This window comes from Cenococcum geophilum (assembly GCF_001692895.1).
Source record: "Cenococcum geophilum 1.58 unplaced genomic scaffold K441scaffold_29, whole genome shotgun sequence".
Lineage (NCBI taxonomy): Eukaryota > Fungi > Ascomycota > Dothideomycetes > Gloniales > Gloniaceae > Cenococcum > Cenococcum geophilum.
The window spans coordinates 755,843-771,233 of NW_027137587.1; the positions used below are offsets into that span (position 1 = coordinate 755,843).

Consider the following 15,391-nt stretch of genomic DNA (forward strand, 5'->3'; position numbering starts at 1 on the left):
TTTCATCCGTTTGGCAGCTTGTATTTGACTTCTTTGGCGGCTCTCATGTGTATGCGTTGCTACGACTTTTTAGTGGGTTCAGATTATTGCAGCAATGCGCTATATGAATGGGAACTACGACCTCTCGCTCGTGGGGTGGTGGATTGAAGTGCTTGCATCGATGGTTTATTCATCTGGGGTTTCTTTAGCTGTGGTGTCACGTATCGATGGAAAGTTAGCTTCGATACTTGAATGATATGACTCGGCCCTCTGTTATCATGTGTGGTCTTCTGGTTCCGGTTAGTTGGTTCTTGTGGATGCACCCGCAGGTCTCTTTGAAAATGTGGACTGTTCCGTTAAAGTGGCTCCCAGGCAAAAATTTCTCCCGCTAGTGGATGGCTTTTTGCGGAAGGTGGCGGAAGGAGTTTGATTCATGCATCACGGAGGATTTACGGAACATATTGATTTTTCAAGTGGCTACATAACAGCATAGCTTCGTACATTCCTTCATACCATTGAAACTCTAGCGGTTCAACATGGGACGATCCATCTTTGGAGGGATGAGGTCTTCTAAAGTAGATACGAGATCACTATGCCTAGTTTCGGCATTTACCGGAGAATAGTATTGTTCGTGAATAGTTACCTTCTGCCATTCATCAGGCCTTGCGTAAAAGAGCGGGGTGTATCTTAATCGGGTAATGGCCCGGGCGAAATGGCGCAGCGTGAGCAATAGGCGTAGGATGCAATTCAGCGGCTAGATTAAGGCGGGTTTGTAGACTTATATGGGCGTTGTGAGAGCCCCAGGGCCACTCACAGGTGTGTACCAGTCGGCGGGCCGGTGTATGCAACTTATGTAGGCCTATAGCATAACCTGGTGCTAATACCATTTCATATAGACCAACCAGCAGCGGCTTTAGCGCTGGTGCGGGATTTAGCGGCAGGCGGTGATGTGGTGGGGGTCAGTCCGGGGAGTGGGTCGGTGTCTTGGATGTCGAGAACTGTCATGGTGTCTGCGAGACTGGAGACAGAGGGGAGCAGTGTTGGCTCGATGGCGGGTCCATCTTCAGTTGGAAGGGCATCGGCGATATCGTCGGGTCTGGATTCGCTGGAATAGGCTTCTTCTGGCACTTCTTCGTCTCCGTCGGGACTGTCGTCAGGTCTCTCTTCGCCCTCGCTACCGTCGTCGTCGCCCTTCGCACCAACTTCTTTCATGTACGCATCAAGCTCCTTAGCCATATTTCGACTAAACCCAGATGCTTCGACTTCGACATCAAGTCGCTTGCCGACGTGCTTGATGGTGTCAGCGAAGAAAGGTCCAGGTTCGTCGCTTGTGAAGTGGAAACGGCGCGAGAAGAAGCGCTTTATGCAAGCGACGTCGCGATCGAAGTAGTAGGCGGCGTTAGGGTGGTCTATCGAGACCATTTGTGGGAAGTCAATTATGGTTGGGACAAGGGTGGCGGTGGAAGTAAGGGAGGGTTTGCTTTCGGCTAAACTCAGTGGGGCAGTGTTGTTTTCATCTGAATTTGATAGAGGGGTGGTTTGGGACTCCGCCTCCACTAATCCGGGGGAGGATTCTGACGTTTTCTCCTCTAATAGGATATTGAACTCGTTGAAATCGCCATGGATCAGCCCAAAGCTGGCAAGCTGTACTATCAAAGCGAGTAACTCCGCGTAAAGTCCCGCCGGGTCAGGCACGCTGGCAATCTGCCTCAGCGGAAATGCATCTACCAAGCTCATGACGATCATGTGTCTGCTCTGGGCGATAGGCTCTGGGACGGGGAAGCCATTCTCTCGGAGCGCCTTCATGAACGCAAACTCTTTCAGCGCCGCCAGCCGCGACATGTACATCCATGATCCTGAAGCGCGGTTGCGGAGGTAGTCTCGATTGGCTTTGACAGTGCGGAAGGATATTCGGCCCAGTCGGTGGATTTTGAGTACCCGTTGGAGACCGGAGGAAGAGGCGACGACGTAAATGTCGGATTCTTTTCCCACGCCGATTTGGTTGCCCACGCTGTATATGTTGGACGCTTTGCGGTGCGTGTTGAGGGCTAGATAGTCCAGACCTCCGTAGGTAAGGCGGTATCCGTCATCTACAAGCGCATAAGTAACGGTTCATCGAGTGTTTGGACGGGCTTCAAAAGCGTTGCGCACACTTCGCATTTTTTACTTTAGCAATCAAGCCCACCTTTGCTAGGTTGGATATGCATTTATGTACGCCACTGCTGCGGAGGCTAGCTATCTGGGTGATCAGGGGAGTCGGAACAATCTCATGGTTTTTGCTTCCCATCTCTACCTGCAGGCATCTCATCAGCCGTTAGTTCGTGAAATTATATCACAAGCGATGGTAACAGGACATACTGCCGTTAGGACCCGCCAGTCCTCGGCGGTTAGGTAGCGGATAGCTTTCGTGTCTAACTTCATTTTCGGTGAATTTTTAGTCTAGTGGAAGAATTTGTAAATTCATAAATGGCCTTGCAGACTAGGGTCGTGAGTTGTTGATAAATTTCAGAGTCCAGGGCTGGCCGACAAGCGAGCTTGGCGCGGTGATGGATGAGCAGAGCTTCCAACGCGCATCAACACCGGCCATCAACTTCACAACCACCTCTTTCCATACCTCATCCCTCCGAAATATCCCTCTCCTGCCTTCCTGATATAACTTCCGAAACTCCGATATTAACTTATATCGACATCATACCCTCCTTCACATCTTTACAGCCTATACTTAGCCACCTTCGTAATCAACATGGCAAAGAACGAGGAGAAGCCCGCTCCTGTTGACAAGGGCAAGGGAAAGGCTATAGATGGAGCTGAAGCTTCGAAAGAGCCAGAGAAAGACAAGGATGGCAAGATAATAAAGGACGGGCAGAAGGGAGTCCTACCAACGGGTATGTCAAGCTATGAAAGCATGCTCTTATTTCTCAAGGTCTATAAAGTGATTCCCGAAGACTGACCCATGACCTCAATAATAGAGGAACTTAGCGAGGAAGACCAGCAGCTCAAGAGTGAGCTTGATATGCTAGTGGAACGGTTACAGGTATGAGGCCTGGAGATGTACATCTCGTGTGGCCGCAGCTTCTCATATTTTCTCTTTTAGGAGCCTAATACCACTCTGTACAAGCCCGCCCTTGAGGCCATCAAAAACTTCATTAAGACATCCACATCATCGATGACAGCAGTTCCCAAACCCCTCAAATTCCTACGACCCCATTACGAAAAGCTAGAGAAGGCATACGAATCATGGCCGCTGGGGGACGACAAGGTACGCAATTTTTATGGTATTAAGTGTAGAAAGTGACGCTGATGTTATTGAAGACTTCATTTGCGGATATATTGTCCGTGCTGGGAATGACATACTCCGATGAGGAACGACTAGACTGCCTGAAGTACAGGCTTCAGGCACCTTCGACGGATCTGGGTTCATGGGGTCACGAATACATGCGCCATCTTGCGCTTGAGATTGGCCGGGAGTTCCAGAATCGACTGAATGATGATAAGCCAACGGATGATATCACAGACCTTGCCCTCACACTCGTGCCCTTCTTCCTGAAGCATAATGCTGAGGCGGATGCGGTAGATATCCTTAGCGAACTTGAAATGATTGAGCAGATCGAGCAGTATCTAGACGAGGACACATACTCGAGGGTGTGTTTGTATATGGTTAGGTATGGACGATAATTTTCTCTCCCGTTACTACAGCCGCTAACTTCCATCAGCACTGTTCCTTTGCTCACATATCCCGACAACGATCGATTTCTCCGAACTGCATATAAGATCTACAGGCGTTACAACAAATACACTCAGGCCGTAGTACTAGCCATCCGTCTAAACGATAGGGAGCTAATAGAAGAGGCATTCAACTCAACTGAAGATAAAGCAATCAGGAGACAAATGGCCTTCCTCATTGCGCGCCAGAGGATATGGCTGGACGTCACTGAGGATGACGACCTGGAGTTGCAAGAGTGCTTGAATAACACGAGGCTGCCGGACCACTTCAAGGCATTAGCAAAGGAGCTGAACATTTTGGATCCGAAGACTCCGGACGATATTTACAAGACACACCTCGAAAGCACTCGGACAGCAGGCTTAACCAACACTGACTCTGCCAGGCACAATCTTGCCAGCGCTTTCGTAAACGCTTTTGTCAATGCTGGCTTCGGAAATGACAAGATGATGCTTGTACAAGAGAACAAGAGCAGCTGGGTATGGAAAACCAAAGATGAGGGCATGATGTCGACAGCAGCTTCTCTGGGTATGCTCATGCAGTGGGATGTTGAGATGGGTCTTGACAAGATCGATCCGTATACCTACTTGAGTGAGGACTATATTAAAGCTGGTGCTATGCTTGCGACTGGTATCATCAACTCTGGCGTGCGAATGGACTCGGATCCTGCCATGGCTCTGCTTGGTGAGGATGTAAACCTGGCTAATAAGAACGTGAGCATTCGAATGGCATCAATCATGGGTCTCGGTCTTGCATACGCAGGTTCGAACAAGGAGGATCTACTGGACCTTCTGCTACCAATTGTTGGCGACACATCCCTCGACATGCAGCTCTCAGCTATGGCAGCGCTGTCTCTAGGTCTCATTTTTGTTGGATCTGCACATAGCGACGTCAGTGAAGCTATCATTCAGACATTTTTGGATGAGGACCGAACGAAGCAGCTAAAAGACAAATGGACGAGATTCATGGCTTTGGGTCTTGCCTTACTTTTCTTTGGTCAGCAAGAGGAGGTTGATGTCATTCTGGAGACGTTGAAAGCTATTGACCATCCAATGTCGAAGCCCACATCAGTCTTGGCTGAGGTCTGTGCCTGGGCAGGTACTGGGGCCGTGCTTAAGTTGCAGCAGCTCCTTCACATCTGCAATGACCACATTGAGGATGACAGCGATGAGAAGAAGGGCGACGAGCTGCTTCAATCCTATGCCGTTATCGGTCTCTCTTTGGTTGCCATGGGTGAGGATGTTGGGCAGGAAATGGTTCTACGGACGTTCGGTCACCTTATGCATTACGGCGAAGCTAACATCCGGAAAGCTGTGCCTCTCGCACTGGGCCTTATTAGCCCTAGTAACCCTCAAATGAAGGTATATGACACCTTGTCGAGGTACAGTCACGATAACGATAACGATGTCGCCATCAACGCCATTTTTGCCATGGGTCTTCTTGGGGCAGGCACAAACAACGCGCGTCTAGCACAGCTTCTTCGCCAACTTGCTAGCTACTACCACCGAGATCCCAACGCACTATTCATGGTGCGGATTGCTCAAGGTCTCTTGCACATGGGCAAGGGCACGCTCTCAGTCAACCCCTTCCACACAGACCGACAAGTCTTGTCAAGGGTGGCAGCAGCAGGGTTGCTCACCGTGCTAGTATCCTTGATTGATGCTAAGCAATTCATTCTTGGAGACTCAAGCTACCTTCTCTACTTCATGGTGACCGCTATGGCGCCAAGATTCCTCATCACGCTAGACGAGGACTTGAAGCCGCTGACCGTCAACGTGCGCGTTGGACAGGCGGTCGATATTGTTGGACAGGCTGGTCGGCCGAAGACAATCACTGGATGGCAGACGCAGAGCACACCGGTGCTCTTGGCTCACGGCGAGAGGGCCGAGTTGGAGGATGAGCAGTACCTAAGCTTAAGCAGCGCCTTGGAGGGGGTAGTGATTCTACGGAAAGTGAGTTCCATCATAATCAAATGGGTGATTACGAATGATTGCTAACCTTTTGTTCTTGCAGAATCCCGACTGGGAAACATGAGGTGCAACGGTTTAACGCATTTCTCCTCTTGTTGTTTCTTGGCTTTGACCCTGGCATTCTAATAGAGCTACGACCGTGCGTGTCAGCACTGGAGCGTTGTACACATAGAAGCATTGCAGTCCTAACATTTTGTACTAACGCCTTGAGAGAACCGTTAGTGTTGTGAAGGTGCTTGTGAACAGCCCACTACTAATGATGAGTTTTCTAACTGTGGTCTAAGAAAATATATAGGTATGGATTGTTAATGACAGTGATCCATCATGTTACGACCGTGGTGGTATTCCATAAATACGATGACAGGTATGGGTGGATCTGGTCTTACTAAAAGTACTCAACCTCTCGTTTGAATTAAAGCCTATCCTCCCTCTTGTCTGGACTCTAAACGAGGCTGAGCGGCAACTATCAACCTATCAACCTATCAACCACGCCTGGATGATTTTGGTGAGCATGAATGGTTCAATTTTAAGGCTCATGGTTGGTGCTACGCTAGCATATGAGAGTAGTCTATAAAATTTATTATAATTACGATCGAATTTCTAGATAGGACTTATTAACTGATCCGTGATTGACATGTGGCAATGCTCACATTTACTAGTCGAGGGTTAACGGCTAGGGTTTATAAGGCCCTCGAGAATAATATTAATGCCTGTGATTCTGTATTATGCCAGGGAAAACTTCTCCTGATCGTTTTAAACACCAGATTTAAAAATGTTGCCTTAACTGTAAGGTACGCCACGAACATCATCCAGCAGCGGGTCGGCCCGCAGCTTATTAAATGAGCCTGGAAATAATTAACGTCATTTCTCGCTCCGCAAGGCTCCGGAGTCACTTCCTTAATTACTAAAGCCTAAGACACATGAGGATATCATTTAAATTCCTATAAACCTTTCCTTGCAAATATATGGAAGAATTCTGACGCAATGGTTCACAACATCCTAGTGGAGTGAGAGTGAGTGGAGCGCCGCCCAAGAAGTCAATCACAACACACTACCGACGTATTATGAGGCTAAGGTGCTGGCCGACGAAGTGCTGACCGTGCTTGCGCAACGGAGGTATGCGGAAGATGTGAAGAAGGGCGTGAAAAGAAACGGCGAGATTTTGCGGGATTAGTCTAAGGCCGGGCTTTTTGACAAATGAGAAAGCAGGGAAAGTGGCGTTAGGGAGAATTAGGGCGTAAGGGCAAGTGCCGAGAGCGAGTGTTGCGGAGGTGGCGGTAAAGCTGTTGGAGGTGGAGGGGGCGAAGGGTTGGTTTGATTTGCTGGATGGCGAGGAAGAGGTGGGAGATGCGGTAGAGAGATGCGTGAAGTAGGGGGTTGATTGTGCTGATGGAGAAGATATCGAAGAGGTGGGAAGAAGAGTCGGAGTATGAGGACACGTCGTAAAGTAGGGAAATTGGGAGGATTGTATGTGTTTCACTTGACGACCGCTCAAAAATGCTCTAAAGCCATCCAATGAATTTGCTCTTGTTTCGAGTGACAGGTGATGAAATGCTGTAAGAGTTAAGAGTAGTTAAAGGAAAATTGGGTTAGAGTATTCTAAGAGTTATTGTAAAATGCACTAGATCAGCATCACCTGCCCGGAATTGCGGCAGAAGGGAAAAGAAATCTTGTTTTCACCAATCAGTTCTGAAATGCTCTAACGTGTACCCTATGATATGTAACATTTGAGAGATCCTCTTCAGTACATCTTCAGAAGAACCCAAGCGCCAGAAACACCAATCGCTTATACCGTCCACTGGATGTCAAATGCAATTGCGAGAGTTACGACATTATAGAAGAAGGCCAGCTGGATCCTGCCATTACCGAAAACCGAGAAATGCTGAACGCGCATACCCAAGCATAATCCTCTAAATTCCATTATGCAATTGCTTCGATTCCACAACTTCTGCAGCAGTGACACCGCTCAAAGTCGGCGCAGTAGGTGGAACTTTCGCTGTTGCTGCAGCCGCCGTCGTTGCAGACTCCATACTAGAACTAACACTAACCTCTCTTCCAGTGTTAAAGGCCGATCCAAGTGTAGCATCCGTTTTAGACTCTAATTGTCGCCTGGGAAACTCCTCGTCATCCTCAAAATCTTGGTCTTCCTCTTCGCCAAAACAAAATAAGTCATCAGCACTACTAGCCCTGACCTTTCTTCTCTTTCCTTCCGGTACAGGTTTGCAGTTCCCGACTTCTTGTCGAAACTGTGCCGCAAAAGAGTTTGCCACGGCGGTAACGTCTCCGGGATCAATATTTTTGCCCGTATATAGGAGGTAGGGAAGATGTGGAATCTCTGCGAGGTCGCCGTCAAAAGGAAGGGCAGAGTGAAGTGGCCGGGAATGCGGGACTAGAGGCGGTTCAAAATTATCTGGTGGTTCAGGCAGAGAGTCGGCTGTTAGAAAAGGTCCATCTGGGAGTTTTGGCGGCGCACCTTCATCTCCGGCGTCTGGCTGTTTCGATGCTGCTGGCCCGAATTCTTCTGGTAGGTGATAGAGTTCATTGTGAACGGTGACGAGATTTTCGGCAGATATGGTGCCAGGGTAGAGAAGAGAATAGCCCCGGGCGCGCATGAATTCAAGAAAATATTCAGTCCAGGATGGAAGCGTCTCGGAAACAATTTTAGCGCGAGAGGCCTTCTTAGGTTCCTGACGTTCTATTGCGACTCGGTTGCTTAGGAATGAATGTAGCTCAACCCATTTGTCTCCAAAGTACAGGGCAGCGTTACTATTAGGAGCTTCCCAGAGGAAAGGCACGCTTGTAACATCTGTTACTGCCTTATACTTGGCGCTGTTCATCTCCTTTAGAACGGGGACCTTAAGGGACGAAACTCCGTCTAGAAGATGTGCAGGTATTTCCAGGCTTACACCCATTACCTTTTTCGCATCATCTGCACCATATGAGGAGTGCTTGTATTCTAACAAATTGTACTTTAGATAGTGATAGTACAGTGGGGAGAGCTGCGCTTGGGGAGATAGTAGAAGGACATGAGAGTTGGAAGGACTGGCTGGATAGAACGATTCTAGAAAGCGGATGGATGCTTCTTCAGGGGATATTCGCTGGTTCGGTATACGATGTCGGATGGTGAGCAAATTGGACATGAGTGGATTGTCCCTTGCTGATGGCGGCCAGACAAGATTTTCCAAATAATGTTGGAGAGGTGGGTCCAAATCCGAAGGTAATTCCATGATGAGTCGTGGAGGCTTGAGCCCAGTGTAATCGGCATTTTCAATGGATTTGAGAAGCCTAATCAGTGAGCCAGACGATTGAGATGGTGCTTGAATGAGGATATCCACTGTCGCTTGGTGCCATGACTTCAAAGATCCCGAATCAAGCCTAGCTATCCACATGAAGTTCTCTAAACCATCCTTCGGAATCTCAATAACAGTAAGCCCTTGCTCTTTCGCTTTCGCACGAACGCCTCGGACAAAGAAAGCGTCATCCTGGATTGAGTCATCCATGATGACAACATGTGGGCGGAGGAAGGTATGAATGTGATTCATCGCGGCGGCAACGCTTCTCTCGGCGCGGAAATCGGAGCTGTATTCCGAGTAATCCGGTCTTGCATCATGCCAATACGCACCACACTTTCCCTGGTCAACCCCATTAATCTCAAGAATATCATCTATGGGAATAGTATCGCGTCCCATGAAAGCAACGTGGATATAATTCCTGTTCCATTTGGCCATCTCGCATACCAGTGGGATTACTATGGAAGCGCTTTTCAGGTTCGAGATAGCGAATAACACATTCCTATCCATCTGCCGGTATCCTAACGAAGTAGCTGCTCCGTGAAGTGAGACAGCTAATTTGAAGAACCTAATCTGTCCATTATAGACATGTTGCGGAGGACTATCCTCCTTTGACTTTGCTATTCCAGGTGGAGGGCCGGTTAGCTCAGTAGGGGTAGATGGCGTCCTCCCGATAGGCGCAGTGATTTGTGGCCCTCTTAATCCTCTCCCATGCACTTGACCTAGATCGGTTGGTATGTTGTGTATGAAGACGTATATTAAGTAGCATGCCAGAATTGCCAATACTATCCGTCTCTTTCGATAACGTAACGGTGTCCTCCAAACGTTCCACCATGGAGGAGTTCTTCCAGGTTTATGATCATCATCTCGCTTTCCCAGCTCTTCATCGCTCGGAAAGATTGTCCTAGTAACCATGCTGCCACGTTCCCCTTCCTGACCAACTCCGCCTCGGATCCGATGACGTCCTCCGTCTAGCATGCTCGGTAACGGATCATTGCGAGCTCGGCGAGTGTATCGTCAAAATAGACATGCGTAGCTCAACGGTTGTGGCGGTGGGCGTGCTTCGAGAGTCAAAGTGAATTGTGGAAGCTTTTGCGGGAACGACAGAAGGGTAAACAGGTCAGGGAGTGTAGGAGAGCCGAGCTTACACGTAATGATGTATGGTATCGATTTGAGAAAATAACGCGTGGCTTGTAGATTGATAGGGCTGAGGATTCCATGTGAGTTCATGATGTAGCGATCCCGGGTCTTGGCAAGGGATCCTATGTATGGTGGGCCATACGTACCAAACTAGTGCTATCTCTTAACCCGTTGATTCTGGCGCAACGATATCGATAAGGATTAGCCAATAGGAGGCCCTTATTCGAACCTTTGTGATGAGAACTGTATATCTGATACCGGTGTTCACGCACGAGCCGGCTTGGCGTTGCGCCTCAACTGGTTAAGGGATAGACGTGTCCCTTGTTTCCGTCCTTCCTCGTGCTATTCACACCGCAAGGGCTTCCTTTTCGCCAAATTTATTCAACGCCTCCCTCAATGCGGCCTTGTTCCTTGGCTTGAAGATAACCTTGTACTCTCTTCGTAACGAGGCTTGTTGGATCAGCACTGCCAAGGACAGGATGTGTCTCAACCTCGGAATCCTGCAAAATTTCGGACCTATTGAGCATCCTAAGAAACACCAAATATAGTTCTCTATTAGCGAGCAAAGACCCTGCACACATCCGGTAGCCTAAGCCATAAGTAAAGAGTGGCGCATCGGACTGCTCCAACCACCGCTCTGGTCGAAATACCTCAGGATCAGCCCATATTTTGGGATCTGAACAAGATTCATTAGTATGAAAGGCAGCGCGTTCAAGTAAATGGTACTCCCCGCAGGAATCAATTTTCCTTCGTAATTCACGTCTTTTACCGTGGCTCGAGGAAAAGCCAGACGAAGAACACAATAATACCTGAGAAACTCTCGAACCATTGCTGCAATATGGGCACATTTTTGGTCATCTAATGGATTACACAAGGGTTCTTCGTCCGTATAGAATTCCCGGATGGCCTCGATAGCCTTGGTCTGAGTGTCGGGACGCTGGGCCAACAAAGCCACACTCCATTGGACCAGAGTGGTCATTGTATCCAAGCCCCCAGAAAGCATTGTTAGGTTGATCGATGTAAGTTCCTTCTTGTTGAGAGAAGCTTCCTTGTCAAGAATCACATTTGCTTGGATACAAGGTCTGCGAATTCCTTTCTCCATGCAATCATCTAGGCCCTTATTTAAACGCTTCAGATATACATCTCTCCGATCTCGCATCTCCCTCGCCTTCTTTGACCCGAAGCTTAAGGGATTCAGTGGAAGGATAGGTATATAATCCTGAAGATTACTGGTCGTGCTTCGAAATTTGCTAATGATCTCTTCGACCTCCGTGATCTTATGGAACATCGGGCCGTCTCCACTGCCCATTCGGGTACCCCAGTTCAGGGTGAGTGCAAGGCTGAAGCTCAGGCGTTGGAGGGTCTACACCCACTTTTCCTGCTTGCCCATTCTTGAGACCTTCTTTGACAAAGTCTTTAGTCTCTACATCCAGATGTCCAATATAGGTAGCGATCGATGGCTTGTTCAACGCTGACGCAGCGCCTTTTCGCCGACGCCTCAAGGATTCATTGAAAGGGGACGTGCCGATGGTCGTTCCCACAGAATTGGAGAGAACCTATAGTCATTGGGTCAGTCGGGATGCAAAGCCTTTATTGTAGATCCATAGCAGCCTATACCTTGTGGAATGTCCGAAATATAGGCCTTGAACTTAGTGCTTGACTATTCTGTCCGAATATCTTCTTCGCAGCTTTAGTACTGTTCACCACGATGACTGGGATATTTCCTAGTTGGATCTGATACACGTCGCCATATATTTTGGACTGCTGCCTGTATTTTTCTGCTGCATTGAATCTAATATCTGGAATGTTCCCCACCAGCAGCCAGTTTGTTGAACCTATGAACTCCTTTATTCGAGCTGCGCGTCGAATGAATTCGTTGGAAATGAGGTAGGTTAGTGGGATCGCAAGAAATAAAAGGAAAAGGCTTCGGAGAAGGTGTTCATCAAATTGTGTTGATAAGGTAGGGATGTAGAGATCGTGGTGAATTGGAGGACCTGTAAAATGAAGGATGTGGAAAAGAGAGAATTGGGGACAAGGGTGGAGACGCTATCTATGTCGCGATCTTAAGCACATTTCATCGGCTTCACGGACAAGTGTGGAGATTGTACCCGGTCGAAGTCGCAGTTGTCATTTACTCAACGGCGGATTTCCTGGATTCCCGCTTGGAGCTAGAGTCTGGGGTTTGGCTCTAAAATGCCGAACAACAACGGAATGATTCCGATCGCGGAATAATAACACTGAAGTTCTATGAGGCGTTTGGGAGAAATACAAGGATATTTTTTGTAGCATATTAAGTAAGTGCACAGGGTGTAGGTGTTGATATGAAGTACCTGGCAAGACCGATATCTGAAATCTGCGGAACCATCGCTCTACAAGCAGCCCACCTAGCTACTCTCTACCTTGCTCCAAAATGGGAATATCCTTTCCTAGTAGAATTTCATTAAGATTTCTTAGGCCTGGATTGCATATTCTCAAGTTTCTTCACTATATCCATGAAGTAAAATTTGTTGCTGTTGCAGGGCTTGGTAAATCTATCTGAGGAATACCGTGCTTGCGCCAAGTCTACTCGTGCCATATTGGGCAAGCGGTTGCTCAGCGCTCAAACGAACCTTTCCGTTCCAAGGTTCCTGCGTGTGTACTAGCCGATCTCTTTATCGTCTACTTCGAGTTCCTCTCTGTTGCTTCAAATACTCTTTGAAATAGTTCTGTAATGTTTACTCTATGGTGGCGATCATAGTGTGACGTCAGTCGTATGAAGTTCTGATTTTGGCAAGAACGTACAATTCTGTGGAGGTGGATAGCAGATTCTATTACAACCTCGATACGCCTCTTATGCCTTCTTAGCCAGAAAATACTGTAACGTGGTTGACCGGTCCCCGGGTTATGACCGATTTAGTAAAACTTTAACTCAGGGACTGGTCAAAACCCCGTTAACCACGTTACGTCGATTGCTGAAACCACCAACGAAAGATGATTCAAACGCTCTCAGAACTCGTGAAGAGTGCAGCACAGAAGCTTCCTAATATTAAAAGCAATCTTTTGGTTCTTACTTTTAACAGCTTTGGTCAGTCTCGTATTGTCCTCATCGGTGATGCTAGGTAAGCCTGTTCGTTTCGTAGTCCTAACGAACTTCTTCTAGAGAATCTTCAGTTTTTCACGGTTCGCAACATCTTCTAGTCGTGGAGGAAAGAGCTGGCTTCTTTGGGCTGGGTCTCTATTCCGTGCGCCGTTGTGGGGCTACGCGAGTGTGGCCCGTGCGCAAACGCCGGAACGTCGACGCACGTCTCTATCACAGTATCTCTATGCAAAATACCGCTCTGCATGTGAAGGCTTTGCTGGAAAGAACATCTGGATTGTACTAGGCGATAATAGAGTCAATATATATCAATTTGGAGCTTTATCGTCCCGATATTGACGTGCAATTGCTTGATTAAATCCACAGCTTTATTTTGCCAAGGCAAGCCTTGGTTTAGGTTCGCTTACCACGGCATGGGATAGTGTGGGCTCATCCATTAGAGCCGTAATCGACTACTTGGACCGAGTTGACCCGGAAACCGTGCAAGTCGCTCGAAAACGCTATGGGTGCCATGGGTGAAGGACCTAGCATCCTACGGTCGGGCGTCTCTTAACAGGGGATATGTGCCATGCGAAACGGGCGATGTCAAGATGTTGAAAGAACTTCTTACAAAGCGACTTGCTCTGATGGGCGCCAAGAATGGGGAAAGTTACTTTGATGCTGAGATGCACGTCTAGTTTACGACTGGGAACGATACTATCGCGCTATGTATTATGATGACTCGGCCTCGTGGAATCTTCGGGATACTCATACGTTTGCAACGCTCGCGCGGCTGCTCAAAGTCGAAGGCCGTGGTTTGGGCACACAACTCACATGTTGGAGATGCACGAGCTACGGCGATGGCCCAGAGTACGGATGAGTTGAACTTAGGACAGCTATGCCGCCGGAACTTCTCCAATCTAGGCGAGGTTACTATAATAGGATGCGGGACACATGAAGGGGAGGTTGCGCCAGCGGATGAATGGGATGAGCTAATTCAGATCTTGCGTGTGAGCCCATCACGGGAGGATAGTTACGAGCATTTGATGCACAACACCGGTATCCCATCCTTTCTCTTGGATCTTCAGAGAGAGTGGCAGACGAAGGAAGTAGTCGAGGCACTGATGAAGCCAAGGCTGAGAGATTTATCGGTGTGATATATCGTCCAGCTACAGAGCGTTATAGCCATTATATGAAGGCCGTCTTGCCCCAGCAATTCGACGCCTTCATGTGGTTTTATCGTACCAGTGCAGTGAAAGCGTTCGAGGTTGCACAGCCAAAGGAGGCTTTGGCAAGGGGTGAGACGTATCCTTTTGGGCTATAGGCGAATAGAATGACGGTCTGTGAGTGGCATTGGATGCCGGGAGGCTCCGGATTTTGTATGAAGTAGGAATATGTAACAATACAATGATCGTGGAGCCTTGAGGGGTTGATTTAAAGGTTGGCAAGACCGGGTTTGATTCAATCAGTGTAGAAATGGGAAGTAAGGGTCTAGATTCGATATGGAGGCTTTAGAACCGATCTGGAGGTGTCTGTTCGACTAATTTGGAGCCCCTCTAGATCGGCAACTGCGTCAAACTCGCACGCTTTACCGTATATAGTAGTTGAACTTGAGCTCTTCGCATCAGATCAATCCGGAGCTTGTCGAATCTGGAGCTCTGCTCGTGCACCCGTCCGATTGCCCACCATGCCCTCACCGCCCTCACCGACGACGGTATTACTGCTGCAGCTGCAGGCCCTATACGACGTCCTCTTCTTGATCCTTACTGTCGGCGTTCGGATCCGACCAGTCGGTGTTCATACTCAACACACTAATATATGATGGGGGACGTCAGTCGTTGGCGACATGGCAACAAGACACTAATAAATAAAGAGCTGGTAATATGGGATCGGTAGTAGGCACGTTCTGGCAGAGGATTATTAATTAATGTGAGTAGAAGACGTCGCTAATTTAAGCCTCATCTGAGGCCTTTTAGAACGATCAACCGAACAGTCGGCTTTCTTTCGATGGAGTACGACTACCGGATTAAGCCCCACTAATTATCTACTCGTTGATGCCGGTGAAAGCACGGATCAACGTCAGATTGAAAAAGCTCCAGATTGCAACCAAACACACCCTATCAAGTCCAAATTTGCTCTAAGAAAACCTGGAAGTAAGTTATATGCATCGCTTACCCACATATATTCATAACTTGCCAATTGAAGATTAAAAATGGTCAACGTAGAAGCTAGTAAT

The 15,391-nt window shown here is 48.1% G+C and overlaps 4 protein-coding genes across 4 annotated transcripts; 1 reads left to right on the forward strand and 3 right to left on the reverse strand.

Moving 5' to 3' along the window:
* Positions 1 to 428: 428 nt before the first annotated feature.
* Positions 429 to 2,381, reverse strand: K441DRAFT_662190 (RIO1-domain-containing protein). The gene is made up of 3 exons (XM_067649000.1): positions 2,338 to 2,381; positions 2,131 to 2,272; positions 429 to 2,069 (listed from the first exon to the last, which is right to left on the reverse strand). Exons 2-3 carry the CDS (start codon positions 2,264 to 2,266, stop codon positions 868 to 870), a joined length of 1,338 nt encoding a protein of 445 aa, XP_067502477.1. The 5' UTR covers positions 2,267 to 2,272; positions 2,338 to 2,381; the 3' UTR covers positions 429 to 867.
* Positions 2,382 to 2,722: 341 nt separating this feature from the next.
* K441DRAFT_567557 (26S proteasome non-ATPase-like protein regulatory subunit 2) lies at positions 2,723 to 5,734 on the forward strand (the record flags this gene model as incomplete). Its single annotated transcript, XM_067643802.1, has 6 exons — positions 2,723 to 2,851; positions 2,951 to 3,013; positions 3,074 to 3,238; positions 3,292 to 3,641; positions 3,693 to 5,652; positions 5,714 to 5,734. The coding sequence occupies 6 exons, from the start codon at positions 2,723 to 2,725 to the stop codon at positions 5,732 to 5,734; spliced, it is 2,688 nt and encodes an 895-aa protein (XP_067502478.1).
* A 1,586-nt stretch (positions 5,735 to 7,320) lies between these two features.
* On the reverse strand, positions 7,321 to 10,180 carry K441DRAFT_662192 (uncharacterized protein). The gene has a single exon (XM_067649001.1). The coding sequence runs from the start codon at positions 9,936 to 9,938 to the stop codon at positions 7,581 to 7,583; it is 2,358 nt and encodes a 785-aa protein (XP_067502479.1). The 5' UTR covers positions 9,939 to 10,180; the 3' UTR covers positions 7,321 to 7,580.
* A 213-nt stretch (positions 10,181 to 10,393) lies between these two features.
* K441DRAFT_688018 (cytochrome P450) lies at positions 10,394 to 12,231 on the reverse strand (the record flags this gene model as incomplete). Its single annotated transcript, XM_067652146.1, has 6 exons — positions 10,394 to 10,464; positions 10,528 to 10,776; positions 10,827 to 11,463; positions 11,510 to 11,656; positions 11,718 to 12,094; positions 12,192 to 12,231. The coding sequence occupies 6 exons, from the start codon at positions 12,229 to 12,231 to the stop codon at positions 10,394 to 10,396; spliced, it is 1,521 nt and encodes a 506-aa protein (XP_067502480.1).
* Positions 12,232 to 15,391: the final 3,160 nt, after the last annotated feature.

Bases quoted from the DNA above. Each gene is read 5' to 3' on its own strand.
- K441DRAFT_662190 (XM_067649000.1), bottom strand. From the start codon at position 2,266: ATGGGAAGCAAAAACCATGAGATTGTTCCGACTCCCCTGATCACCCAG. The intron at 2,070-2,130 runs GTGCGCAACGCT...ATGCGCTTGTAG, and splicing joins TAAAGTAAAAAATGCGAAGT to ATGACGGATACCGCCTTACC.
- K441DRAFT_662192 (XM_067649001.1), bottom strand. From the start codon at position 9,938: ATGCTAGACGGAGGACGTCATCGGATCCGAGGCGGAGTTGGTCAGGAA.